This window comes from Alternaria rosae (assembly GCF_020736505.1).
Source record: "Alternaria rosae strain MPI-PUGE-AT-0040 chromosome Unknown BKA58scaffold_11, whole genome shotgun sequence".
NCBI classification, from domain to species: Eukaryota; Fungi; Ascomycota; class Dothideomycetes; order Pleosporales; family Pleosporaceae; genus Alternaria; species Alternaria rosae.
In genome coordinates, this window is record NW_025763580.1 from 68,176 (window position 1) to 92,048 (window position 23,873).

At 52.0% G+C, this 23,873-nt stretch overlaps 10 protein-coding genes across 10 annotated transcripts; 6 read left to right on the forward strand and 4 right to left on the reverse strand.

Moving 5' to 3' along the window:
- Positions 1-1,620: 1,620 nt before the first annotated feature.
- BKA58DRAFT_49024 (betaine aldehyde dehydrogenase) lies at positions 1,621-3,470 on the reverse strand. The gene has a single exon (XM_046175363.1). It carries the CDS (start codon positions 3,341-3,343, stop codon positions 1,832-1,834), a length of 1,512 nt encoding a protein of 503 aa, XP_046020688.1. The 5' UTR covers positions 3,344-3,470; the 3' UTR covers positions 1,621-1,831.
- A 456-nt stretch (positions 3,471-3,926) lies between these two features.
- Positions 3,927-6,549, forward strand: BKA58DRAFT_346742 (choline dehydrogenase). The gene is made up of 2 exons (XM_046168438.1): positions 3,927-5,490; positions 5,541-6,549. Exons 1-2 carry the CDS (start codon positions 4,397-4,399, stop codon positions 6,076-6,078), a joined length of 1,632 nt encoding a protein of 543 aa, XP_046020689.1. The 5' UTR covers positions 3,927-4,396; the 3' UTR covers positions 6,079-6,549.
- Positions 6,550-6,626: 77 nt separating this feature from the next.
- BKA58DRAFT_393128 (uncharacterized protein) lies at positions 6,627-7,846 on the reverse strand. Its single transcript, XM_046171068.1, has 3 exons — positions 7,320-7,846; positions 7,095-7,259; positions 6,627-6,970 (listed from the first exon to the last, which is right to left on the reverse strand). The coding sequence occupies exons 1-3, from the start codon at positions 7,430-7,432 to the stop codon at positions 6,727-6,729; spliced, it is 522 nt and encodes a 173-aa protein (XP_046020690.1). The 5' UTR covers positions 7,433-7,846; the 3' UTR covers positions 6,627-6,726.
- Positions 7,847-8,497: 651 nt separating this feature from the next.
- BKA58DRAFT_432211 (uncharacterized protein) lies at positions 8,498-9,441 on the forward strand. Its single transcript, XM_046173121.1, has 2 exons — positions 8,498-8,641; positions 8,706-9,441. Exons 1-2 carry the CDS (start codon positions 8,565-8,567, stop codon positions 9,136-9,138), a joined length of 510 nt encoding a protein of 169 aa, XP_046020691.1. The 5' UTR covers positions 8,498-8,564; the 3' UTR covers positions 9,139-9,441.
- Positions 9,442-11,149: 1,708 nt separating this feature from the next.
- BKA58DRAFT_393134 (uncharacterized protein) lies at positions 11,150-12,399 on the forward strand. The gene is made up of 2 exons (XM_046171069.1): positions 11,150-11,180; positions 11,241-12,399. Exon 2 carries the CDS (start codon positions 11,639-11,641, stop codon positions 11,999-12,001), a length of 363 nt encoding a protein of 120 aa, XP_046020692.1. The 5' UTR covers positions 11,150-11,180; positions 11,241-11,638; the 3' UTR covers positions 12,002-12,399.
- Positions 12,400-13,498: 1,099 nt separating this feature from the next.
- BKA58DRAFT_444017 (uncharacterized protein) lies at positions 13,499-14,732 on the forward strand (the record flags this gene model as incomplete). The annotated part of the gene is made up of 2 exons (XM_046174025.1): positions 13,499-13,556; positions 13,615-14,732. The coding sequence occupies 2 exons, from the start codon at positions 13,499-13,501 to the stop codon at positions 14,730-14,732; spliced, it is 1,176 nt and encodes a 391-aa protein (XP_046020693.1).
- A 1,484-nt stretch (positions 14,733-16,216) lies between these two features.
- On the forward strand, positions 16,217-16,693 carry BKA58DRAFT_414547 (uncharacterized protein; the record flags this gene model as incomplete). Its single annotated transcript, XM_046172495.1, has 3 exons — positions 16,217-16,465; positions 16,517-16,570; positions 16,622-16,693. 3 exons carry the CDS (start codon positions 16,217-16,219, stop codon positions 16,691-16,693), a joined length of 375 nt encoding a protein of 124 aa, XP_046020694.1.
- A 374-nt stretch (positions 16,694-17,067) lies between these two features.
- Positions 17,068-17,738, forward strand: BKA58DRAFT_444019 (uncharacterized protein; the record flags this gene model as incomplete). The annotated part of the gene is made up of 2 exons (XM_046174026.1): positions 17,068-17,302; positions 17,350-17,738. The coding sequence occupies 2 exons, from the start codon at positions 17,068-17,070 to the stop codon at positions 17,736-17,738; spliced, it is 624 nt and encodes a 207-aa protein (XP_046020695.1).
- A 611-nt stretch (positions 17,739-18,349) lies between these two features.
- On the reverse strand, positions 18,350-20,201 carry BKA58DRAFT_405672 (TAP-like protein-domain-containing protein; the record flags this gene model as incomplete). Its single annotated transcript, XM_046171912.1, has 5 exons — positions 18,350-18,511; positions 18,590-19,271; positions 19,321-19,432; positions 19,485-19,792; positions 19,852-20,201. 5 exons carry the CDS (start codon positions 20,199-20,201, stop codon positions 18,350-18,352), a joined length of 1,614 nt encoding a protein of 537 aa, XP_046020696.1.
- A 752-nt stretch (positions 20,202-20,953) lies between these two features.
- BKA58DRAFT_49133 (fungal-specific transcription factor domain-containing protein) lies at positions 20,954-23,342 on the reverse strand. Its single transcript, XM_046175367.1, has 5 exons — positions 22,363-23,342; positions 22,004-22,317; positions 21,816-21,949; positions 21,103-21,768; positions 20,954-21,045 (listed from the first exon to the last, which is right to left on the reverse strand). The coding sequence occupies exons 1-5, from the start codon at positions 23,096-23,098 to the stop codon at positions 21,012-21,014; spliced, it is 1,884 nt and encodes a 627-aa protein (XP_046020697.1). The 5' UTR covers positions 23,099-23,342; the 3' UTR covers positions 20,954-21,011.
- Positions 23,343-23,873: the final 531 nt, after the last annotated feature.

The following is a 23,873-nucleotide window of genomic DNA, read 5'->3' on the forward strand; positions in this document are numbered from 1 at the left end:
GATCTTGACTTGGTTGTTCCATGTGATGCGATACGCACTGTTTTGCGGAAAATTCGCCTATCTCAAATGCCTTCGACGTCTCTTCACCGCTCTCAGTCGTTTCAAATTGCTAATAGGTAACGACTTCTTGGTGTGGTGACAGCGCACAATGAACCTTATTGCTAAGGTGGACATAGTATCACCCTACCGCACATTCACAGAGTAGTACGGTATCCGAATACGAGTAGTGCCAGCGGTATGCAAGTACGAGCGCACGCTGGGCGTCATCTACTCTAGTATGTTGGATTCATCAGGTTGATCAGCTTGACACTAAATAAATCTACGATAAGCCCATTTGCGCAGATGCTCGGGTTCTGCCGCGATATAATGGTGGCTTGTGCTGTATGTCATAAGGGGGCTAGTCGAATGTCATGTATGCTTGGACTGACAGGCTCGACATCCTGTCACTACGAGGTTTTCGGGAACTATGAGACCTCTTGCGCGAGGTGTATACTTGGAGCGGTGGAGTTGGAAGCTGCACAGGTTGCGTGATGCAGGTGCGCGATGCGACCCCGCTTTCTAAGTTGCAAGCCCATTTCTTCTTTCGTGCGGGCCTCCGTTACCACATATATCACAACGAAGAAACACACGTCGTGCAGTGGGAGTGGCTTATTCCTCGCGTCCATCGTCCATCGTAAGCTCGGTCACTACTCCTAATATTTTTCGCTTCCAGCCTGGCAACCACCATCACTTTGTTCTTGCCCGTCCCGCTTTTCGTGAATGCCTCAATCTGACATCGCATCATTTACAGGCCATACTTCATTCACGCGTCTTCGATTCTTACAGCCTGATCACCTTCCATGCGAAATCCCGGCGGGCAGGCCAACGTCGGTGCGCTTCCTACCATTATTAGCACGTTTATGTTAATCGAACTCTTGGTTGACCATGTGTAGTGGCATCTGACTTACCAACGTCCGACAATGAGGGAACTAGCTTTATCCCATCGTATCCCGAATTGGCACGCAGGCGAGAGTCTGCATGATAGTTAACCAAGCATTCTCACAAGGAGGCGAAGAGCTGTGTTGGACGTAGCTATAGTGTGACATACCGTCCGATCCCATCGCAAGAGAACTTGGGATTTCTCCAGATTGATACGGCTTCAGCATGTCGGATCGTACGGTCCAGTACATCGCGGGAGGTTCAGAATTACGCGGCTCATCTATCAAACGCCCCAGGAAGAGGACATTGGGTTTAGAGCCAGTACACAAAAAGCCGCCCAGCATGTAAATTGCTGCGGCATCGTTCTGACCCCCCAAGGTGACCGCGAGCTTCTTATCGCGATCGTCGAGTTCACTAGCAGGCGATGGTGTAGTAACGAATCGACCGTTCACTTCGACGAGGAAGCTTTGGCTTTGGCTTCCGTTTGACATGTTGGTGTGTTGGGGAGTTGCTGGGAGTGAACGGAAGGCAAGGGATGTCAGACCGCTGTTAAGTGTTTCGTAGGCTTGTCTTTACATTTGCTATTGTGCCACGAATTATGCAGCTAAAAGAGTCTAACTTAAACTCGACCTGTTATGTGTGGCGGATAGGGCTCCACCAGATGCGAGGCGCTGACGCGGATTAAAAGCAACAGAAGGCTCGCCTTTGTTCTATACATGGTACATCACCATGCAAGCCAAGGTCGATAGATAAACATCAGCGGCCTATCTCACGAGAGCCATCGCCACTGGTGCAGCTAACTAGACCCCTTCACACTAAAACAAGGGATACAGCCCGAGTTTTCCCGGATTGTGGCATTGAACTTGAATCGGTATCAACTATATACATACATTCTCTCGTGTCTACGAGGCTACTACAACTTCGCAAACACAGTCGGCACAGCCCCACCCATCTCAACAAGCGTACTCTTATTCCGGACCCAAGCCTCAAGACCCTTCTTACCATTCTCAACACCAACACCGCTCTGCTTCCAGCCTCCCACACTCATCTCAGCGGGGCTCTCACCCCAAGTGTTTACCCATGTGATACCCGCCTCAAGCTGAGCGATGACCTTGTGCGCTAGGTTGAGGTCCTTGGTGAAGACACCCGCCGCAAGACCGACATCGGTATTGTTGGCGCGTTGGACGACTTCCTCGACGGTCTTGTAAGTGAGGATGGACATGACAGGGCCAAAGATCTCTTCGCGCACAATCTTCATGTCGTCGGTGCAGTTTGTGAAGACGGTGGGTTGGACCCAGTAGCCTTTTTGGTAGGCTTTGTCGCTGTGTGACGCAACCCATGATGGAGTTTCAGGGCCTCCGCAAAGCATCTTCGCCTTGTCGTTGTCGCGGCCGTGCTTGATGTATTGTATGACCTTTTCGTAGTGCGGCTTGGAAACTAGCGGGCCGAAGTTGGTGTTCATGTCGTGGAGGTTGCCGGGGCGGATGTATTGCATCTTCTCTAATAGTCGCTTCTCGAATTCTGACTTGATTGCTTCGGGAATGAAGACCCTTGTACCGTTGGTGCAGACTTGCCCTGTTGAGAAGAAGTTGGCCAGCATCGCACCGTCAACTGCCTGGTCCACGTCCGCATCTGGGAGGATGACGCATGCCGACTTCCCGCCCAGCTCCATTGTCACGTATTTCATCTCGCCAGATGCGCTGCCTGCGACCTTCTTGCCTGTCGAGACTTGTCCGGTGAAGCTGACCTTGACGATGCCAGAGTGCTTGGTCAGGTATGCGCCGACCTCACCGCCGCCCTGGACGACGTTGAAGACACCCGGCGGCACACCAGCTTCTGCGTAGATGTCCGCTAGCACTGTGGAGTGCAGCGGTGTGAACTCCGAAGGCTTGTAGACCATGCAGTTGCCGGCTGCCAGGCACGGCGCAGACTTCCAAAGCGCAATCTGGATTGGGTAGTTCCACGCGCCAATGCCTGCACACACGCCCAAAGAATTCTTGGTCGTGTATACCCACGCATCTGGTCGCAGTTGTGCCGTCTCACCGTTCATGCCGCCTCCGCCTACGAGGTTCGCGAAGTATTCGAGGACATCGGCGCCGGTGACTACATCTACAGTCGAGGTCTCGGAGAAGGGCTTGCCGGTGTCGCTGGTCTCGATCCGGGCAAGTTCGTCATTGCGTGCGCGAAGCAGGGCAGCCGCTCGCTGGAGGATGCGCGCGCGCTCGATGGGTGGTGTCGCTGACCATGCGGGGAAGGCTCTTTGCGCCGAGGCTATCGCAGCGTCTATGCCAGCGTTGGATGTTGTGTGGATGTTTGCGACAGGTTGGGCGGTCGCGGGATCAATGGTCTGGAAGGTGGAAGTGGATGAGCCTGATTGAAGCTTGCCGTCGTAGTAGGCTGATCGGGGCGCATATGGGAGAGACATGGTGGTGACTTGTTGGCGCAATGGGAGAGTGCGATGGGTTGCTTCTGGGGTTGACGCGATGGCGCGGGAGTTTGGTCGCTACTATGGTCACGATGAGCGAGATATACCGGTGAATCTTTATGCACAGTTTGATCTGCACATGTCAGCCAAGTGGTCAAGATTGGCGCGGTGATGTAACGTGAACGAACATTTGATGAAGCGATAGCGGCGGGGAGCTTGGATGCAGCTGTTGCGCCTCTACTTCCTTTCACGATCAGTAATCCTTCGGGACGTCGCCGACGGGATGCGTCAGCTGAGGGATATGCAAGGGGTGCGAGCAAGAATTGTCGCAACGACAGTGATAGCAGCAAAGCTCGCTTTTCAGCGGGATGGCGTCGTTTCCTGTCGCTGCTGCTGTCTGGCACAAAAACGTCGCTCCGATGGCTGCCGCCCTCACCGCCCAGAGATCGGGGAAGGTGCGGCATGAAGCGACAGGGATCGCCAGCTCGGAAGCTGCAGCCCAGCGGGGTCGCGCTAGGCCCAACGCGCCCATCACATCATCGGACGGTTTTACGACGCCTTTTTTTCTTTCACTGACGGCCACGCGCGCCATATCTACGTCGTCGCCGGCACCATCATAGTCGTTGTTGGACCCAATTGATCAAACTTACTCACTACCTGCTTACAGCGTGCTCTAAGTTTACTATCGGCCCATCGCGTATCCATCCTCGCGTACCCGTCGCAACATCGCTGACGTCCTGAGGCGTTGGTTGAGCACGTGCACTCGTCCGGTCCAACCGTAAACGGCCCTATTTAGCACAGTCTTATCTGGAAGGCGAACGACACATCTTGCAGCTGTGCACGACTCTTCATTCCCCAGCCTCATCGCCAGCTCACTTTTGCTGGTCCGACCTTCTGCCGACCGCCCGATCGCGACGCCCGGCCCATCTAGACAACATCGTCTCCTTCGAGCGATAGTCCGGTTGGATATATAAGCTTGCCCTGACGTGAAAAGCTCTCTTCAGCAGAAGTATATTCTCGCCATCACCCCAAGCACACCACCCACACGCAACAATGGCTTTCGAGACCGTGACCTCCATTCCCAAGGATGCCGAGTATGACTTTGTCATTGTCGGAGGAGGCACAGCTGGCTGTGTCATTGCCTCGCGACTTACCGAATATCTCCCCAACAAGAAGGTCCTCTTGATTGAGGCCGGCCCAAGCGACTTCATGGACGACCGTGTGCTGCTGCTCAAGGACTGGCTCAACCTTCTCGGAGGGGAGCTCGACTACGACTACGGCACCACCGAACAGCCCAATGGCAACTCACACATCCGACACTCACGTGCAAAGGTCCTTGGTGGCTGCTCATCACACAACACCCTCATCTCCTTCAGGCCGTTTGAGTACGACTGCAAGCGATGGGAGGCCCAAGGCTGCAAGGGCTGGAGCTTCAAGACCTTCATGCGTGTGCTTGACAACCTGCGCAACACCGTGCAGCCTGTTCACGAGAAGCACCGCAACCAGCTCTGCCTCGACTGGATCGACTCCTGCTCCACTGCCATGGACATTCCCGTGATCCACGACTTCAACCACGAAATCAAGACCAAGGGCGCCCTCAAGCCTTCCGTCGGTTTCTTCTCAGTATCATATAACCCCGACGATGGCCGCCGGAGCAGCGCTAGTGTCGCCTACATCCACCCCATTCTCCGCGGTGAGGAGAAGCGCGACAACCTGACTGTTCTCACCAACGCGTGGGTCAGCAAGGTCAATGTCAACGGCGACAAGGTCACCGGCATCGACCTCACATTCCAGAGCGGCGAGAAGCGCACACTCAACCCCAAGTGTGAGACTATTCTCTGCGCAGGCGCAGTCGACACCCCGCGACTGATGCTCCTCTCCGGTCTTGGTCCCAAGCAACAACTTTCCGACCTCGGCATCCCTGTCGTAAAAGACATTCCCGGTGTTGGTGAGAACTTGCTAGACCACCCCGAGAGCATCATCCTCTGGGAGCTGAACAAGCCCGTACCCGCGAACCAGACCACTATGGACTCTGACGCTGGTATCTTCCTGCGCCGTGAAATTCCAAACGCAGCAGGTGGTGACGGCGACATCGCCGACATCATGGCTCACTGCTACCAGATTCCCTTCTGCCTCAACACTGCTCGGTAAGCCCAACGACCCCACATTTCCGCACTGCAACTAACGTGATCACCAGCATGGGTTACGACTCCCCCATCGACGCATTCTGCATGACGCCCAACATCCCCCGACCCCGCTCCCGCGGCCGCATCTATCTCACCTCATCTGACCCCACCGTCAAGCCCGCGCTCGACTTCCGCTACTTCACCGACCCTGAGGGCTACGACGCAGCCACCATCGTCGCCGGTCTGAAAGCCGCCCGCGAGATCGCCAAGCAGGCACCTTTCTCCAACTGGATCAAGCGCGAGGTTGCGCCCGGTCCCAAGGTCAACACCGACGAAGAGCTGTCCGAGTACGGTCGCCGCGTCGCGCACACTGTATACCACCCCGCTGGCACAACCAAGATGGGTGATGTGACAAAGGACGAGATGGCTGTTGTAGACCCCGAGTTGAAGATTCGCGGTCTCAAGAGCGTCAGGATTGCGGATGCGGGATGCTTCCCCGAGATGCCCACCATCAACCCTATGTTGACAGTCTTGGGTATCGGCGAGCGTGCCGCTGAGTTGATTGCACAAGAGTGGGGATGGAAGGGTCTCCAGAAGGAGAGGTTGTAGAAGCGCATTTCAAGAGAAGTGCGTTGGTGGGTAGATATGTGTTGGTAAGCTGGTAAGATAGCTGTAAGTTGATAACATAATGAGTGACGACTTTGAACGGTCACCCCAATGCGACAATACCCTTTGCAGCAAGATATCATATATGAATTTGTAAGTGAGTCAAGTGCATGTGTGAGTACACTGGATAGGGGCCGGGTTTTTGCGACCGTCTGACTTGATCGTCGTCATGTTTCTCCCGAGCTCGACGTTTCTCCTATTGACGCATTACTGCCCGACCCCCTAGATTGACGGAAGGGTAAGCTATCTGGATGCGTGAGCCAGAGGACGGACTGAGGCGTAATTGCTAGTGACTCCATCGTCCGCTGGCTTGTGCTTATGTTGGATTTGGCTTTGCACACTATTGTTCATGAGACGAAAGATTGTGGCGATGTTTTGTGAGCCTACTCGAACAGTAAATATATCATCATCAGCATCATCATATCGAAAGGACGAGTACATCAGAAGGTGAATGAAAGGGAAGCAAGGCTCACGATCGACAAACAACACATTGAAGGCATCAAGCAACGTCAAATTCCATCTCCCATCTACACTACCCATCCACCACCACCGCCACTCGTTACTCATCCCCCCAATCCCCACTCCGACCACCTAAGTGACGGTCAAAGTATAAGTCACACTATCGCACTTGCCATTAACAATCTGTCTATCCCCACTCGCCAACTGCAGCAAACCCCTCCAGGTGCCGCCATGCTGCATGTTGAAGCAGGCTTGGTTAATGTTGTGCGTAGTCATGAATTCTAGGCCGCGAGACACGGCGTCTTTCATGGTTTTGACTTCGGCGGTTGTGTCGCAGTTTTTTCCGGTCGTGGCCGCGTGGTATTGGTAGTTTACGCTGTGAGGGTGATACTTCAGTGGCCGTATGTCAAAGGGGGAAGGGGATAGGAAGATGAAACGAGCGTCGAAGCTTTGGGGAGGGGGTTTCAAGGTGGGGGCAAAGAGGGAAGGCAAACACGTACCCGTCAACGGTGCCGGTGATAACACCACAAGTGTTGGCATCGCTCTGTGCCTTCATCAAGTTTGAAACGTAGGTCGCGATGGCGTTCACGTTGAGCGCGACCATGGAGCCTGCACCTAGGATAGCGACTGCCTCTTCGATGGTGAGGCGTTTTGCGAGGCTGTCGCTGGACACAAGTTGTTAGTAGGGGATGAAGAATGGGTTGAAAAGAGCTTGTGCATCATACTCAGACTGTGTTTCCTCGCTCAAGAGTGGCAGAGCCTCCCGCTCCGGAAGAGATATGGCCATGGCATTGTAGCCGAGGCAGAGAGCGGTAGCGGCGATGGTTGAGAAACGCATGATGGGAAGTAGAATAAGGATGTGGTAGATGAATGTTGTAGATTGTTGAAGCACAGGAGAGTAGTGATGCTTGAGTGATGAGGATGGTGCGATAGAAGTGTGTATCCTGCCCGCTATATATACACTCGCATACTGGATCGTTCCGATGATGGAGTTGGTGATAGTTGAGCACAGATTGACTGGAAGCACGCCCTGGGATCCTGTGATCTACTGCCTGCACGCCTGAAGACGTGCGTGGTTGGAAAGAGTACCCAGATCAGCCTCGCGATATGACCCGAGTATACTGGATAGAGGCAGGATGCATGTGTCCACTAGCAAGTAGACCGATGCTATCTTCGTTTCATTCCGTGCAAATCGCCGCACAATACTGCATGTGTAAGGCGCCCTTCTTGGATCAGCGTCTATACAATGATGATCGTGGTGTTGCACTTCGCCGTCTCCAAGGCGTTCCTTCTCAGGTCTGTGCAGCGGGCCGAATCACGATGTTGGACCCCATCTCGTCGCGGCGTTTCAGTAATCTTAGCCTCCGCAAACTTCCCGCGCTCAAAAATAGCCGTTTTAGGTAGACTATCTACGTCAGAATCGCTTAGGCGTTCCATGTTTAGTCGTTGCACATAGCCGCACGAGGCTGTGTATCTAAGGCGTTCCAGATCGGTCCGTAAACGAACCATGTCTTTGCACCGACCGATTTTCCGGCACCAGGATCAAGACACTCAAGGATCAACCTAAGCTTTGTAGCTGCGCTCTTATTTTGACTGCAATACCCGATCGACTCCATGTATCGTACATCAGGCACCCCGCGATCATCTGTCTCGGTCCGTTGATACAGCACTACTACATGGATTCACGTCGCCGTCTATCCAACTTTCTCTCTTCTTTTGTGATCGAGGCGGGCAGTATGTTTGGAGGCCTCGTCAAGATCAGGCCGACGAGGCAGAAACGCTTGTCGAGTGCTTGAATCTTGACGAAGAGGGGAGGTAGAGCGCAGGCCTGACGTAGGCCTTGTGTCCATTTGATGATGTATATAAGTAATTGAGGCGTCGAAATAAAGGTATCAATTCATCTCATCAGTTCCTCTCAAGTCACAGTTCAACATCAAAGTACCCCATTTGCTATACCTCACTTGTTCACGATGCGCTTCCAACTCGCCCACATCTTCTGTTTGCTCGGCGCTGCCGAGGCCATCGCTATTGGTAGTCCCGAGAAAGAGTACGTTGTCGCCTTTCCATCAACATATATCGGTTATTGCAATCTACTGACATGAAAGCTCTAGCTACGCCCTGCTCTCAAAGGATGTCGCAGCTCCTCTCGACCGCCGCACCGACATCGAAGTCGCCGCCGGCTTCGTCAGCAACGGCGCAACCGCCACTCTGGCCATCGTCTCCATCGCCAACTACCTCGCCGTCTACATCAAAGGCCAATCCGACGTCAACAGCTGCTCCGTAATCTCTGGAAACGTCGACGGCGCTGCGTGGCAATACTACGCGACAACTTCTGGTCCGAAGTGCGACACTACGTCTGAGTCGAAGACGATTAGGAATGCGGTGGAGCGCGAGCTTAAGTGGATGCAGGAGAATGGGTATGATGCTGCTTGTTTCAAGATGGATCATGGGGGTACTTGGGAGGGGCATCTCAAGATTGCGTTTAATGGAAAGCCGATTGCGAGTGACACGCAGTGCAATGCTGTCAAGTATGTTGGGCTGTAGATGCGTTGTATAGTGGTTGGGATGGAGAGCAGAATTGGTAGTATGGGCTTTTGTAGAAGCTATCATCGATCTCGTTCTGGGTAGAAGAAGTTTGACGGTCACAATAGAATACGCGAAGTCGTCGGAGTTAGACAATATGCCGACGGCTGCTACTGAGCAAGTCTAAAGAAGGGCATGTGTTTAAGGGAGTGCGCAAGACACTCTATTAGTAGTTGTTGTGTAGCTAGATCTTTAAATGCTAGACACGCGGACAAGCACTTTTAAAGCATAGACTGTATAGTGAAACTCTAGACCTAGCGTATGTAATTGTATTAATTAGAGTAAGCAAACTATGTAATGCTCTAGAGATACAGATTTCTATTTTAGGGTAGACTGCTTCTAAATTATTACTTCTACGCAAACTTTGCTACGTTATCTTAGCGCTGCTCGCTTTAGTACGGCATAGTAAACTTAGCTTAACGCGGACGTAGAGAGACACATGGTGAAATGTTTACAAATGTATAGAAATAGATTGAGCGAGGATGAGATGGGTGGGCTATTTCGAGTTTCAGATTCCATTGTGAGTACTGGAATTACATAAGCTAGCAGGAAGCCCCCTTGGCGTTGATGCTGGCCGTGACAACTTATCCAGTCATTGGGTCACGGTTCTGATTGCCCTTTTGATTGCGCCGCCCCTGCCTAGACCGTAACATTCGACTGGCATGTTGTAAACCGACTTCAGGGTGACTCGCTTAGCTTGCTTGGAAGCCGCCTGTAAAGCCTGTTAGATCTAGAATCCTAACAAACGCTGGGCTGCTTACGTTTAGCAATTAGCAGTGCAAGCAGAACTCCTGTATGTAGCCCCGGCAACTGAATTACACTGGCTCTGACTATCAAAATCTGCGCATCCAAGACCATTTGGTAAAACACAGCACCCTGCATTAACCGTCGTAGCTGTCATGGCAGTTACAAGTAAAAGGCTGAGGTAGTGTCGAAGCATCTTGGGAATGGTTGTTGAAGGGGAGGAGTTCTGTTGGTGTGGTTTGCGTTGGTAGATATTGGGTGAGGATACTGAAGTGCTTCTCGATGGGCTAGAGCTTTTAATATATACATAGGTCACCTTTTTCTCACTTGGCTCGGAACCTCGCGGACATCGTAGGGCCGACTAATTAGATGCAAATTTATTAAGTAAGTGAGGATACCCTTCTTAATTTAATATAGCCACGTCATTCAGCTTATATATACCTAGTAGACGGAATACTACAGAAACTCGCTACTAGTACGGATTGTGCAAATGTCTATCAAACGTTAAAGAGACTTGCTCTCTAAGCTATAAGAGCTTAAAGCAGGTCTACAAAGCCTTAACTAAACTCTGCTCTAGCGGCATGCGTGTTTCTGATGAAGCAGTGATGGAGGACTGGCTGAGCGAGAGCTTACGGCAATTCGGTGCTATGGCGGTACATTACGCCAGACACGTAGACGGCTTACCTCAGACTTGGCCTCAGACCGCGATCATTCAGGCAGCAAGCGGGATTATTTACTTGATTAACCCGCACCGAGCTCAACCCCTTATTGACTATGTGCCAAAAAAAATCCCTTTCATTCACAACTTAAGCTGTAACCATACTTGACTATCGTTGGCAGCGAGCCAAAAGCTGTCTATTCAATTGTAAGCACGTATAGAGTAGGTAGGGCTGCGCAACCCTATCCTGATGCTGGTGTAAATGATGTTGCAGCTGTGGGCAGAGGTAAAACTGCCATCGCTAGCGACTGTACACTGGTTTGCATAGCTGGCTTCCGGGTTTTGCAAGGTGCAAGATACTCGCGCGACAAGGGTCCCTAGTGCGCCAACCAAGGACTTTGCCTAGAGGGGTAAACGCGTATAAAACTATCACAAAGTAGTTAGGCTGCTAGGGCTAGCGTTTCTATCTTACTTGTGCTTGGCCCTGGCCTAACAAGTAAGAGCTGTTGCTTTCCTAGTAGTTTTAGCATTAGTGCCATCTTCTACCTAGCTACTCTGCGTCGCCGCTATGGCATATTTTATTAATAGCAGAGACTACATAGTAGGTTGCTGCTAGGATTAAGTTTAACATAGCATTGCTAACAAAACGAAACCTTTCTAGTTCGCAGAATAGATTTGCTTAGTTGTTACGTACGCTTTTGCTGTTCTGCATATCTACGCGCACGTTTACTGCTATTGCAAGAGACTGAAATAGTCTAAAGTGTTGCTGATGGCCTCTGCCCTTGATACCCTAGGTCTGGTCATTTGCGACACCCTCACTTTCTAGATGGGCGTATTGGACTTGTGTACTAACTCAGGTGCTTCATAGACATCCCGAGCATTGCCGAACTGGCCCTCACCAGCATCGTCGCCTCCTTGCCTGGACTTGTGATACTGTTCGCGAGGGATGACCGAGGCAGTGGATGTCGCAGTACTAACAAATTTCGTTATATATCGTTATGGTTTACACGTACATCGCATGGCCCCTCGTCTATCTACCGCCGACTCTCACAAGTCTTCATGTTCGTCCTCCTGCTCCTCGATCTCTTGCCGTTCTCCCGTCGCAAGTTCTTGCACTTTATCCTGTTCACCTGTGTCTTCCCGCATACCTTGAGGCCCCCTGTCCTCGAAGTTCAGCGTGTTGTCCATCTCATGCGTCGCCAACACAAAGCCACCTTCCTCATCCACTCCCCGGACCACGACCTCTCCATCCTTCCTTCTCCTCTCTCGTCTCCTCTGCTCAGCTCTCCTCCGCCGCCGATCACGCTCTTCCTTCCCTTGAATCCACTGCCTCACTGGTGCGGGAAGCTCATTCGGCATGACGCCTGTCTTCGCCATGCCCCAAGTAGTGAAGGAGAGTGCGAGTTGATTGGTGGAGGATAAGGCTGCTGTGCCGACACTCCATGATGCACGACCAAGGCCTGATGATGCGATGGCGCTGGCGTAGGAGAGGGTCGCGGCAGAGATCTGTCATAGCGCGGCGCTGGTGTCGTGGAGGGCGGCGGGCCAGGTGCCGGGGAAGGGTGTCGCTGTTTGGAAGGATGTTGATGCTGAGGAATGGAGGTCTTCCCAGCTGGATGAGGAGGAAGAGGAAGCAGATGTAGCCTGGCAGGTCGTTTCGTCTTCGTCAGCGCCGGTTTGCAACGCATCGGCGGTGCTGGTGCGGATATTGGACGTACGAGCTGGTGACTCCGGCTCCGCTTGAGCTTCTGCGAAGTCGCGGAGTTGTGAAGCGCTTAGCGCTGCGAGTGGCATGGGCACATCTTCGAACCCATCGTGGGCGCTGTGGAATTCTTCGGGTCGGGAAGAGGCCTCGACTTGTGGGCGGCCTCCCCGATTGCTCTTACTCTTCTCGGAAGGGTCGCTGCTGCCTACAGCCTTGCGTGGGCGCCCGATCTTGTCAACCATCTCGAATGTTGCTAGATTACAGGAAGTGCTGGGACTATGCGGCATAGTGTTAGTATAAGGTTGCCGAATACAGTTGCGCGATGATATACCAGCAAAACGCAAAGATGGTCCGTAGAGTACACGAAAGAGGTGGGTGACTGCACTTCGTATCGTGGGGAACGAAAGTTGTGGTTGCCGCATGTGGTGAATGCGAGAACTTTCACGCGCGTTTCAATCGGAATAGAGTAGTGCAAACGCCTACAGCAACGTCACTGCCTTACCGTTCTGGCCCCCTGCGAGAAGACGGAAGCGGAAAGCTGGCGGTCAAACGGCCAAGATGTGCATTGCCACGAATGTACCAGATTCTTTCGGTATATATTCTGGGCCATGGCTTCGCGACCGGAAAGCTGGTTGATGGTTTCATTATACGGGCCTGTGGTAGGTCAGTACACTGAAGCTGCGCGCTTAGCACGAGGTTCTGCGCTAAGCAATCCATACGTGCTCTTCGTAGATACGAAGGTATCGCAGCAGCTTTGCTAAGGCGGTTGAGGGGTAGACCACCAAACGCAGTATCGTCGCAGTGAATGTTGCAGCACGTGACTTCGTGGGTCGTTATCTAGCTGCCCCACCCAGCGCCAGAACGAGGAACATTGTTGCAATGGAACATTTGGAAGCGCGACTTGGACAAGAGTTGCGACACATTCGTTGCTTTCGGTGTCGCCTGCGCCGATATCGCGCTCTACATTGTGCTTGCGACCCATGACTGCGTAGTGAAAACTTTCGCCCAGGTAATCACGACACCAGTTCGATATGAGAACGCGACACTCCGTCCCTGAAAAAACATCGCGATAGCTCGGACCATCACTCTTCTATATACAACCCACTCCCTGAATTCTACGTATTCCCACACCCGCTCGCACTCGGAAGCACGCTCCTCACCAGGGTTCACCCTCTACACGCTCATATTGACATTACTTTACGTACACACATAAGATGTCTTCTATCCCTTCCAATAACCAGCACGCTGCGCCCAAGATGCGTCCCGTTACAGGTAGGCACACCCGCGTCCGCGCTCCTTGCCCGATACTTTCGTTACTGACATCGCATAGGGTCCTATTTGCTGAAGCAGAGGCCCATCCATCTTTTCCACGACATCAAGGAAATCATCAAGAATAGCGGCGTCACACTGTCCGAAAGCTGCTCCCAAGAGCTCAAGCGGTTTTTAGACGGAAAGCTTGAGCCTTACTCGCTTCCATATGGTGCGAAGCGTCCCAACCTCCAGGCTAATCTCGACAACATTGCTCGTCTTCGCGTTAGGAGGGCTCAACTCAAGGGCCAGGGCGCGACTTCAGAGTCGTTTCCCTCAGCCAACACCGACAAGCGCAACGGTTTCAACACCAACCCGCGAAACGTCGACGAGTCTTTTATGGATGTCTCCTCGAATGTCCAAACAGCTCCGGCAGTACCGACACCGAGGACTTTGTTGAAGCGTGCTAGGGCCAACGAGACGGTAAAGTACGATACCATGTATCGGAGAGGCCCATTCGATGAGGTCGCCAACCGGGCCCATTCTCCATACAGCTTCAAGGAGGCTCCTGTCGCGTCCAAGAGGTCTACCAAGGCTGAGACCTTCGAGCACGGTCCAGAGGACTTGAACGGGTCTTTCTACCTCCACCATGACTGTCCGGCCTTCAAGAAGTTACTTCTGCAAGTCGACCAATCCGCATACGACAAGCCGTCTTTGATCCAGGAGTGCGCCGACTCCCTCGATGTAGTTGAAGAAGAACCCATTGAGCGTGCACCCCTCTCTATCACGAAGGACGACTTGGTGAAGCTGAAAGATGGTACGGACAGCAACGCCAATGGTCGTAGCAAACTCGATCCTGAGGTCAACTCCAAGCCTACACCTGCCCCTGTCATCAAGATTGAGAACGCCATGACCACGAGCGCTAAGCGCGCCCTCGATGCTTTTGAAGAGATAAACTCCGAGGCCGTCTCCTTCACTTCTGACAACCTCGACGTTATCAGCAATACCCGCCCTGCTGTCAACCAGACACCACCGTCCGTCCCTGCTATCAAGACCGAGGACGTCGCCCCTGGCCCTCAGAGCTCCCTCAGCTCGTTTATGTCCCCCGGCTTCCAGTCATCGCCTTCAGATGTCAAGCAGGAGGTCCAGGACACGCCCCGCCAGCTCCCGCTTCCTCAATTCCTTCGCCTCCTCCGGTGATGTCGTCTTCCGCTCCTGCCGTTGGTGTCAAACGCCGTCGCACCGCCAGCCTTGCAGACGAAGTAGAGCGAGTTGAGCGCCAAGGTCGCAACAAGAAGGTCGTGACCAAGGAGGTGGTCGCGAAACAGCGCGAGGCTCGCCGCAACGAGGATGCGAAGGCTACCCCGCGCAGTAGCTTTAAGCGTGCTCGCTCAGTGCTTGACCGTCGCAGCCTCTAGAGCTCACGTCAAGACGAGTTTTCTTCTTAGGCCACTGAGCCTGCTCCTCCTCGCAAGACGCCATACCGCCTAGGGCCCACATTCACCCATCACCCGTTCAACAAACCATATGCATTGAAGTCTAAACAGCTTTCATGGCTCGCCACATCTTCGCTGAGTCAGTGCGACCTCCCTTCTGAACTAAAGCCAAATGAGCTTTCTCCATCTACTTCCCTGCCACAGAACGCGCATCCCTCGAGCCGAGATCTGCCGGCATATATCTAGGCGGATCGTGTCAGAGAACATTGACGGTCGTCGGTTGAGCTGGTCAAAAGTCCACAGAGTCTTCACCACCCAGTCGGCCAGGTGCAAGCTCAAAGAGCTCATCTCATCTACTTACCCCTCGCCGCCTCCAAGACGCGCGCCCATCGGGGTCACACCTGCCAATGTGACTCAGCTGATCTTGTCTAAAGAGACTCGAGAGCTGATGACCGAGATGAATGAAAGGTCCAGAGAGGCTTGACTCACTCGGTCGGGATGAGCGCAAGTCCAAAGGTCTTGACTCATCGGCGACTTCCCACCAAGACACCTGGTAGATACTGCCTGAAGTTATCTGGAACACATTAGTGCTTTCAACACTCAGCTGCGATGAAGTCAAGTCCACAAAGGTGGCTTGGCGCATCTGCCACCCTCTCACCGACCCTCATCGTTAAGCGATCTTGAGTCGACTGGAAGTTCACAGGGCTCTCATCGCTATCGCACTGAGCGCAGGTCTAAAAGGCTTGCCCTGCAGTCTATCTATCTCTTTTCTGTATCCGGCGCCACTTTTGAACGTTCTTCCCTTTTGCGATTGCTTTCCGGTTGTATACCCTTGTCTGAGTCTTTCTTTTGTCGTTTCCAGTGTCACTTAGATTATTACGAAGACGTCTTGTTAGCATTGTTACATATATTCTTAAGAGTGATAGTACAATAAAAGTTCATAATGGCAGTCAGCGTGTGTCGATACGAATGTGATGTGATGATCTCGGCTCTCCGCCCGCGTGTCTCCATCTCCGCATGCAGGTCAGATTAGAGTTTAGCGCACCAATACGCGGTGAGCATCACGACTACATGCATAACGTCTTTCCTCTTTTACGATGTTACGCCCTGATTAAAGCCGCACAGCATTATTCCGCCTTGCATTGCTTAAATCGCATACCCCGCCGGTCTTATCTCATCACAATGCAACTCCACTTCCACATCCTCGTGGCCTTCCTCGCTATCTTGGCACCCGTCTCATCGTTCGCAATGTCCTCATCAACCACAAATACTACCGACTCATCCCCTGTGACGCGCATAGCAACATTCCGCTTCCATCCCAATGTCACTGCGGAGCAGAAAGGCGATCGCGCATCCGCCTTTCTCGCGCTCTATGCCGAACATCCGGAGCTGCTGGTCGAAGGGCCGAAAGGAGGGAGGCCACTGAATACGCCGTTGAACCTGACAAATGTGAAGAGGGAGAGCGTGTGGGATATGGGTTTTATCGTGATCTTCAAAGTATGGAGTAGACGTCGCCGCAACCGAGATGTGAGTGCTAATAATGAGTAGGATGAAGCCGCGAGACAGGTTTTTGATAAAGATCCTGGGCATGATAGGTTGAAGGTATGTGGTATTTATATCATCGCATGAAAGTGCAGGCTAACTCCACGGAAGAATGAGACGGACCCGTTGCTCGAGCAAGTGTTTGTGTATGACTTTGTTGCGCAACCGAACCTAGGGTGGTAGGAGAATTACGGATAGCAAACCTCATGTCGCGTATCCGGGCATTGCAATGAAACCGGAATTATACATTACCACTGACAGTGTCTACTTTTTGGAATGTAGTACTGAGCATACAGCAATGCGACCGAAATTCTTCCAGTTCATAGTGTCGTTGGGCGTGAGGTATGCCTTTATCGGAGGGCAATAAAGACATGACTTGCAGAAATTGGAGTTGAGGGAGACAAAGACCTGCCCGATGATGTTTCCATATCTCTGCGTGTCCCCATTTGCGCTGACCAACCCCCACTCGTCGCGTTAACCTATAGCATCGGCCTCAGTGTAAACAGCCCCGAATATCTAGACCTCGATCGTAGCGTCACGTCTCATTTCCAATAACAATGGCGCAATTGTACCTGGAGCTACCTCTTGGATTTTCCGGCGAAGCCAGGTTCGCCTGTGCAAGCATGCAGTATACCGAGATTCTTAGCGATGAGGAGCTTGACTCCCTGGTTCAAGAAGGATTAATGTTCTCTACAACTCCTCGCAAGATATTCGAGAAGCTAGGCGTCGGAATGCTTGACTGCCTAAGAGATGAGCAAAGCACAAAGTCTGAGTTGCTTCAGGATACCGAAGGTAAAGTATCAAGTTCGTGCGTATACAATGGTCACTAAAGAATGCAGGCTCCTGGCAGCCCAAGCAACTTCCCTTTGCTGGCGCAACGCCGGTCTCCAATCCGGCGTCGCAAACAGTTCAATCTACAAGGAAGGCTACGGGAAAGGCGGATAGTTTCGGCCATCGCGTACACAGAACATTCGCTCCGATATCGACAAACGGAAGAGTTGTTCGCCTATCCGGCGAGGGCGACATCGAGGCGGCGCATTGGCAGAAGGTGATCGCGAACCACAGTACTGCTCCGCGGAACATGTTGACAGCGAAAGACGGCAACTTTAAACGGGAAGAGGCACCCAAGAGCGCCGACGACAACATCAACCTGATCAACATATGCACTTCATCGACCGCTATATCCATTCTTGAGATAGGAGCGCTGTTGTTACATTTCTCATGCTAAAGTATGGACAATGTATCGTTCGATAGTGAGGTGTGCAGAACGGTTCATTCAGAGAGGGATGGGTGTCAACAACTATCTGTATCATGGTGTAGCAGCTTCGAAATAGACTGCGGCTGAAGAAGATAAAGACAAGACTTGTGACCATTGCAATGACCGGCTGCGTCTCTGTATAAGAGTCATCATGGATGCTGTAGGCCCAAAGCTTCGCGCTTTCCCTTTGCACGATATGTATCGTGAAGGCCAAAATTGGGCGTCGCTTGGCGCGTATATCATGTCTGACGGAGTTCTTATGCGATTCCAGACGCAGACGCGGGATCAAGAGATATCACGCATTAGCGCCAGCATGCCTCCGTCTCAATGAGCAGTCATATGCCAACGCATATTGGAGAGACTCGGAAAATGGAGCCGAGTTCGGCACACCCAACCACACCGGGGGTATTGGTCAGAATAATGACGAGCAGCTACGAGATGTTTATTCAATGTTCATGCATGAGCAATCACCCGCCATGGTCTTCCGAGCACACCATCTGGTTCTCACCACGATCCAACCTTGTCCTTCGTTACTATTCCGAAGCTTGGCTTGGGAGTCTCACACTCCTCACCTTGCCAGACTAAGGCTCACCAAATAGGTCCAGAGTCTCATTCAAGCCTTTTCCGGAGAAGATACCAAAGTCTTGCTCGCATACCGTCCCTTCTTCCGGCATAGTTCCGTTCACAAAATACGCAGCGGTTGCGGTAATGGCGCAGGCTCCGGGGCTGTACATAACCGTGTGCTACCAATCTCGTTAGCGATTGTCTCTCTCGGATAAACCCCACCCTTCCATGAAGCAAAGAAATGCTGTTCAACTTACTCCGAGACCATTATGTTGAAGCACAACGCTTTCTTCTAGCGTCTTATTCGCCGCATAAGCCCCAGAGATCGGAGTCCGGACGTCATACGGCGAGCCGATGAGCAACACGGGTTTCCTCGTCTTCGCTTTGAAGTCACCCTCGTACCGTTCTTTCGCCTGAACCTTCCACAGCGAGCACATGATATACGAGCCGATAATGTAATCGCTGTTCCAATCACTCAACTCCGTTATGTACTGGACGCGTTCCTCGATGTCAGTGAGCTCATCAGCACGGAACATGGCATCGGAGCAGCGGATTAGCTGTGTATTGTCCGCATTGATCGCGGCGTCCTGCACAATGAAGGAGCGGTTGACCAGGTACTGGGTGTGGTTGTATTCTGGAGTATCACGGATCATGATGCTGTTGAGATAACCAGCTAAGTAAGAACCGGATGCCAGACCCATGCGTAGAGCTGTGTCACTGGCCTCGGCAATTTTCTCGTAGGTGACGATATCGGTTGTGACGTTGGGGCCCATAACGATCGGCACTCGCCTAGCTTCTTCGCTAAGGCTGTGGATATGATCATACAGTGCGTCTGCGGTCAGGTTTGGGCGAAAGAGGGAGCAGGAGGCTCCGGCATCAATGCACTGTTTGGTGAACTGTCTCAAAGCAACGGGCGCAGAGGCAGCTGGACCGGTTTCCCTAGTTCTCAGTCAGCTTGTGCCACCATCATGTAAAGGAATTCACCAACCATCCTTGCTGGTATTCGAGCGAATTAAGAACTCCGTCAAGCATCATTCTTTCGACTCTGTTAGGAAACATGGCAGCTAAGACCTGGCCGAGGTATGTGCCATAGGAGATGCCTGGGGTCGATTAGTCAATAGCACCAAACGCCAGATTTTATCTCAAACTCACCCCAGTATCTGAGAAAACCATCCTCGCCTTCCACAGTCAGGGCATCAACGACTTTCATGAAATCTCTGGCCACGAACGCTGTGCTCATCAAAGACCCATTTACTGCCTCGTTCTGGAAGCAGCGTGCAGCATATTGCTTTGTGTAAGACCAAACAGCGCCCAACGCAACTTCAGACGAATTGGTCCTCGTGGGTGTTCGTAACGTCGCGACCATCCTTTCCATTTCGTCTTTGTAGCAATCCACGGGCAAAGTCGTTCCAGTGCCCCTGGGGTCAGGACCGATAATGTCGTACTGACCGCCTGTCATGCTGCGCGAGAAGAGTCGTTAGTATCTCGCCATAGCGTTGATCATCGAGAAGCAACTTACGCAAGAACATAACGAGCCTGCGCCAACAGCCAGTCAGTTGCAGGCAAACCGGGACCGCCCCAATTTGTCAACACACTCCCCAGCTTAGGCTCTTTGGTCGCTTTGACTTTCAGAATGTTGAGGGTGAGTGTGTTGTTCTTCGATTGGGGCAACGTGTAGTCAAGGGGTACAGCCAGCTTTCCGAGGTAAGTGTCGGGTCTACCCAGAACGCTGGACGCATCTGTCCAGTTGATGGCCACTTTCTCAGAATTCTCAGGGTACTTGATATATTCAGAAGATGCTTGTGACGCCGTCGCAGCGAGGTTCAGGCATGCGTTTAACGCTAGGTAAAAGGTCGTCTTTGGAAACATCTTGGTGCGGTAATTGCGACGATTGTCGATGGTGTCCAGCTGCTCTTTGAGAATTCATTGCAATATATATGCGTTTCTTGAAACCTAATATCTTGCCTAGTCAGCCTTGCAGATGCAATAGAAGAAGATGAGGCGTCTTTCGCGCAGTGCTAGTCGTGGGGGCCGCATCGAAAGCAAGACTTCGTCATTGTCAGACATGATGCACAAAGCCACAGTGCCATCGAAATCTTGAGCACTGTTGTCAGTGGGAATCGGTACGCGGCAATAGCCAGCAAGAATGGAGGTAGAGCGCAGACGTGGCTAATCTGATTCGCGTATACGTTATGAGGCATATGCTGCGCGACTATACTGAAATAGACTGCCAAATGGCCAAGCTTTCTTCCTGATCGATGCTCATCCTTGAACGTCTTACTGTTTCGGTATAGCCTTGGGAATGCACGGAGACCGCTTGTCATCAGCGCTAACCCGATTAGGAAGCAAAGAGGGCCAAGGCGAACAGCCACGAATCAGGAGAAGCAATGGCGGCGATCGCATTCTGAGATTGACATTGGCCAGCACCAGATGGTGCTTCAGTCCGTTGTATGCAGTCAGCCCAGCTCGCTACTTTACTCCCGAAACAAGACAAGTGTGCATGCACTTCGGCATCTCGGCGATCCATCAAATGTGCAGATATCGGTGGTGGGAAGCACTGTAGCACGTAATGATCGATGATTCATTGGAACTGGGTTGGGAGGTTGCCTAAGCAGTCAACTAAATATGCTTCAGTTGGCCGATGCATAACGTCAGGACGGCATCGATTCGTCAGAAAGATCAACAGACACCCGCTGGCACAAGAGTTGTGGACCTGCGACACGATCTCATTAGTGCATCTCTCTGGAAACGTCACGAATGAAACACTTACGGCTCATCAAAGCACTCATTCCAACCAGGTTTCTTTCGCCGCCAGTATCGTCGGAGCACTTCTCGCGCCTTCAAAGGGCTATTACTGCCGAGAAGGCGAGCATGCTCCTCCAAGTGCCGTTCAATCCAGATCTGAGTGCTTTGCTGAACATGATAGCCCGCTTCCACCCCAAGTACACACAGTGGAAATGTCGATATCTTCTTGAGCTGTTTTAATCGTGTGGCAGCCTTCAGATCTTTAAAGAGACGATCACGATGTCGCATTCGCATGGTGTCGATCTCTGTGGTGCTGGGAAGAACGTCAAAAGCTTGCAACGACATTATGCAGTAGAGTACGATTGCAGACTGCCAAATCGATCCGATCAGCTGCCAGCCATCTACTTGGTCTTTAGACTGCGCCCATTCTCTTGGGACGAAGGATTCGGTACGAGAAAGAATGCTTTGTGCGTATTGGGTGTACTGGTGCGGTTCCACGATGGACGAGCGGCTGAGCTGTTTACGTAGGCGGTTGATGCGGATGATCTCAATGAAGAGTGTTGACGGACACAGTGTGTAAGGGAGTATAAGGCTGTACAACTTCTCCACCTCCTCGATATGCTGTTCGAGTGGCTCAGTGATACTTATTTGACGCGATGCTGGACCAAGACTGTTCGAAAACGTTACAATGCTGCATGATGTCAGCTACATTCGTCGCAATGCTCGAGTTATACCAACAGGACGAAGATCACTAGCGCTGACGTCAGGTGAGGAACTGCGTGTCGTAGTGGTTCAAATCCACCACGCATATCTATAAGTCGCTTCATTCCATCTGCATGCAATCTCCAGTCTACATCTGTAGAGCTATGTACCTACAAGCATCATTAGCGTTTGGAGCATGGCATGTCGAGATTGTCAAGATATACCTCCATTGCCATGAACATGAGAATACTGGCGATTGTCTGATCGCTACTGCGGGTTTCCTTCCTCGCGACATTCTCATTGAGAGCGCGGATAGCAAGGCCTCGATAATGGTAGATCTTCAGGCGATTGTCTGCAACAGTCGCACGGTCCTTGCCTAGAGACGACGAGGTCAAATGGTAGTTGAGACTCAGGCAGACCGTGGTATAATGCATTGGCGGAGCCAATATATGCAATGCCCATACCGGGAAGTGAACCACCGCTGGATTGGGTGCTAGGCAGTCCGTTTCTTGGATATCAGGATAAATCCTAGTGTTGACTAGCGGGCTTAGTACATGTACTCAGTTTTATTTTGCACACATACAGTAATTGACAGCTTGTACCACGTCGTGCGTCTCATCCGACAAGAAATCGTACGATGGAAGTCTGTTCATCTCCATGACCTCGAGCAGTCTTTGTATCTTGGCGAGAGGCCTCTGATTCGACTGCAAAAGTAGTGCGGCTTCCCAGTGCTGGCCTCTTTCTACTACTTCCTTGATCTGGTCTTTGTTGCCAATGCACATGATGCGTTCGCCCACCCCACAGCCCGCTCCGGCCTCTGCAGCTATTAGCTCAACGGGGTCTACATGCTTCTCGATTTCAAGTTTGCGCCACCATGCTGGCTTGTCTTCTTGCACCAACAGATTTGCAAGTTGGCTCTTGGATAGCTCGATTGCCTCTGGGGAAAGCTGAAGCTCTTCGACGACGGGCCACTGGAAAGACAAGCACCTTCCTTGTCCGAGAAGCTCTAGCGGACTTGTCTCCCTGATTACCTCAGGAGCAGCATCGGGCCCACTTGAAACAGCAGGCGCGGTCCTCCCGGATTTCCTTGTGCTGATGGTGGATGTTGTTGGCCGACTTTCCTTCTTCTTCCGCCGAAGCGTCACAGTTCCCGGTTCCACCCATTGCAACGGCTTCTGCTCGTTATATCCGGGGCATTTCTTACCAGTCTTGGTACATTTCTTGCATGACGGTAGGGTGCGATCGCATACCAGGCGTCGTTTGAAGCACTCCCAACACTGACGGGCCGCTATTCTATCGCCGGTCTTAGCGTCTGGCATGACGTCATCCACGTGCAGCGACTTCGGATATTGCGCGATGTAATGTCAATTCGGTTCGTTTGTGATCTGGTACTGGTCTGAACGGTCGATGCACTCTCTTCGGCATCTTGTCACCCTCAGTAGTAGTATGTGAGCACTCGACGAGGGCGGGGCTGGGGCAGTGTCAGCAGCCAAATGCTTGGCCAAGTTCCTGCCCAAATACGGACGAACTAAGCGAAGTCTGCCTAACTCAGCCTTGTCAATCTGCGCCACCATCATACTGTGCGTGTTGAAGTAAATGTTCGGCGTGGAAGCCACCTAGGTATGTTGCGGTCTAAACTGATCTTAGATGCGGGGGCGGGGATTTCGCCCCGCTCGCGCCAGGCGCACTTTTACTTTCGAAAAGACAAAAGAATACCTCTCAATTCGACAAGAACTTCGAACCCACCTACATACTGAGACAAGACATTGTTGACGTCATGGCGCCGCGTGTACGGTTGCTCACGCTGTCGCATAAGGCTAAACCATGTAGGTGACCATACCCAAGTAGGCACTTCTTCCACCCAGAATTTCATCGTCGACGTACTTCCAATTGTTATCTCGCAACAGAATGCATTCGCCAAGACCAATACTCTTGCGTTTCTCGAAAAGCTCAGGATGATTTACTCCATTCCTGGAACATTGTGCGGATTGGGGTTATCGTTGGCGATCCCGCATTATGGACGTCATGTGCTCGCGCGCCCGCTTGATCCCGGTGCAGCTGCCTGGCGGTTACAGCATTCAGACAAACATTTCG

What these genes read in the sequence shown, in the direction of transcription:
- BKA58DRAFT_49024 (XM_046175363.1), bottom strand. Translation starts at nt 3,343, where the DNA reads ATGTCTCTCCCATATGCGCCCCGATCAGCCTACTACGACGGCAAGCTT.
- BKA58DRAFT_346742 (XM_046168438.1), top strand. Translation starts at nt 4,397, where the DNA reads ATGGCTTTCGAGACCGTGACCTCCATTCCCAAGGATGCCGAGTATGAC. An exon ending in TTCTGCCTCAACACTGCTCG is followed by an intron (nt 5,491 to 5,540) that starts GTAAGCCCAACG and finishes CGTGATCACCAG; the next exon opens with CATGGGTTACGACTCCCCCA.
- BKA58DRAFT_393128 (XM_046171068.1), bottom strand. Translation starts at nt 7,432, where the DNA reads ATGCGTTTCTCAACCATCGCCGCTACCGCTCTCTGCCTCGGCTACAAT. An exon ending in AGCGAGGAAACACAGTCTGA is followed by an intron (nt 7,260 to 7,319) that starts GTATGATGCACA and finishes ACTTGTGTCCAG; the next exon opens with CGACAGCCTCGCAAAACGCC. An exon ending in ATCACCGGCACCGTTGACGG is followed by an intron (nt 6,971 to 7,094) that starts GTACGTGTTTGC and finishes TCACCCTCACAG; the next exon opens with CGTAAACTACCAATACCACG.
- BKA58DRAFT_432211 (XM_046173121.1), top strand. Translation starts at nt 8,565, where the DNA reads ATGCGCTTCCAACTCGCCCACATCTTCTGTTTGCTCGGCGCTGCCGAG. An exon ending in ATTGGTAGTCCCGAGAAAGA is followed by an intron (nt 8,642 to 8,705) that starts GTACGTTGTCGC and finishes TGAAAGCTCTAG; the next exon opens with CTACGCCCTGCTCTCAAAGG.
- BKA58DRAFT_393134 (XM_046171069.1), top strand. Translation starts at nt 11,639, where the DNA reads ATGTTCGTCCTCCTGCTCCTCGATCTCTTGCCGTTCTCCCGTCGCAAG.
- BKA58DRAFT_49133 (XM_046175367.1), bottom strand. Translation starts at nt 23,098, where the DNA reads ATGCCAGACGCTAAGACCGGCGATAGAATAGCGGCCCGTCAGTGTTGG. An exon ending in GGTACAAGCTGTCAATTACT is followed by an intron (nt 22,318 to 22,362) that starts GTATGTGTGCAA and finishes TAAGCCCGCTAG; the next exon opens with TCAACACTAGGATTTATCCT. An exon ending in AATGAGTGCTTTGATGAGCC is followed by an intron (nt 21,046 to 21,102) that starts GTAAGTGTTTCA and finishes ATCGTGTCGCAG; the next exon opens with GTCCACAACTCTTGTGCCAG.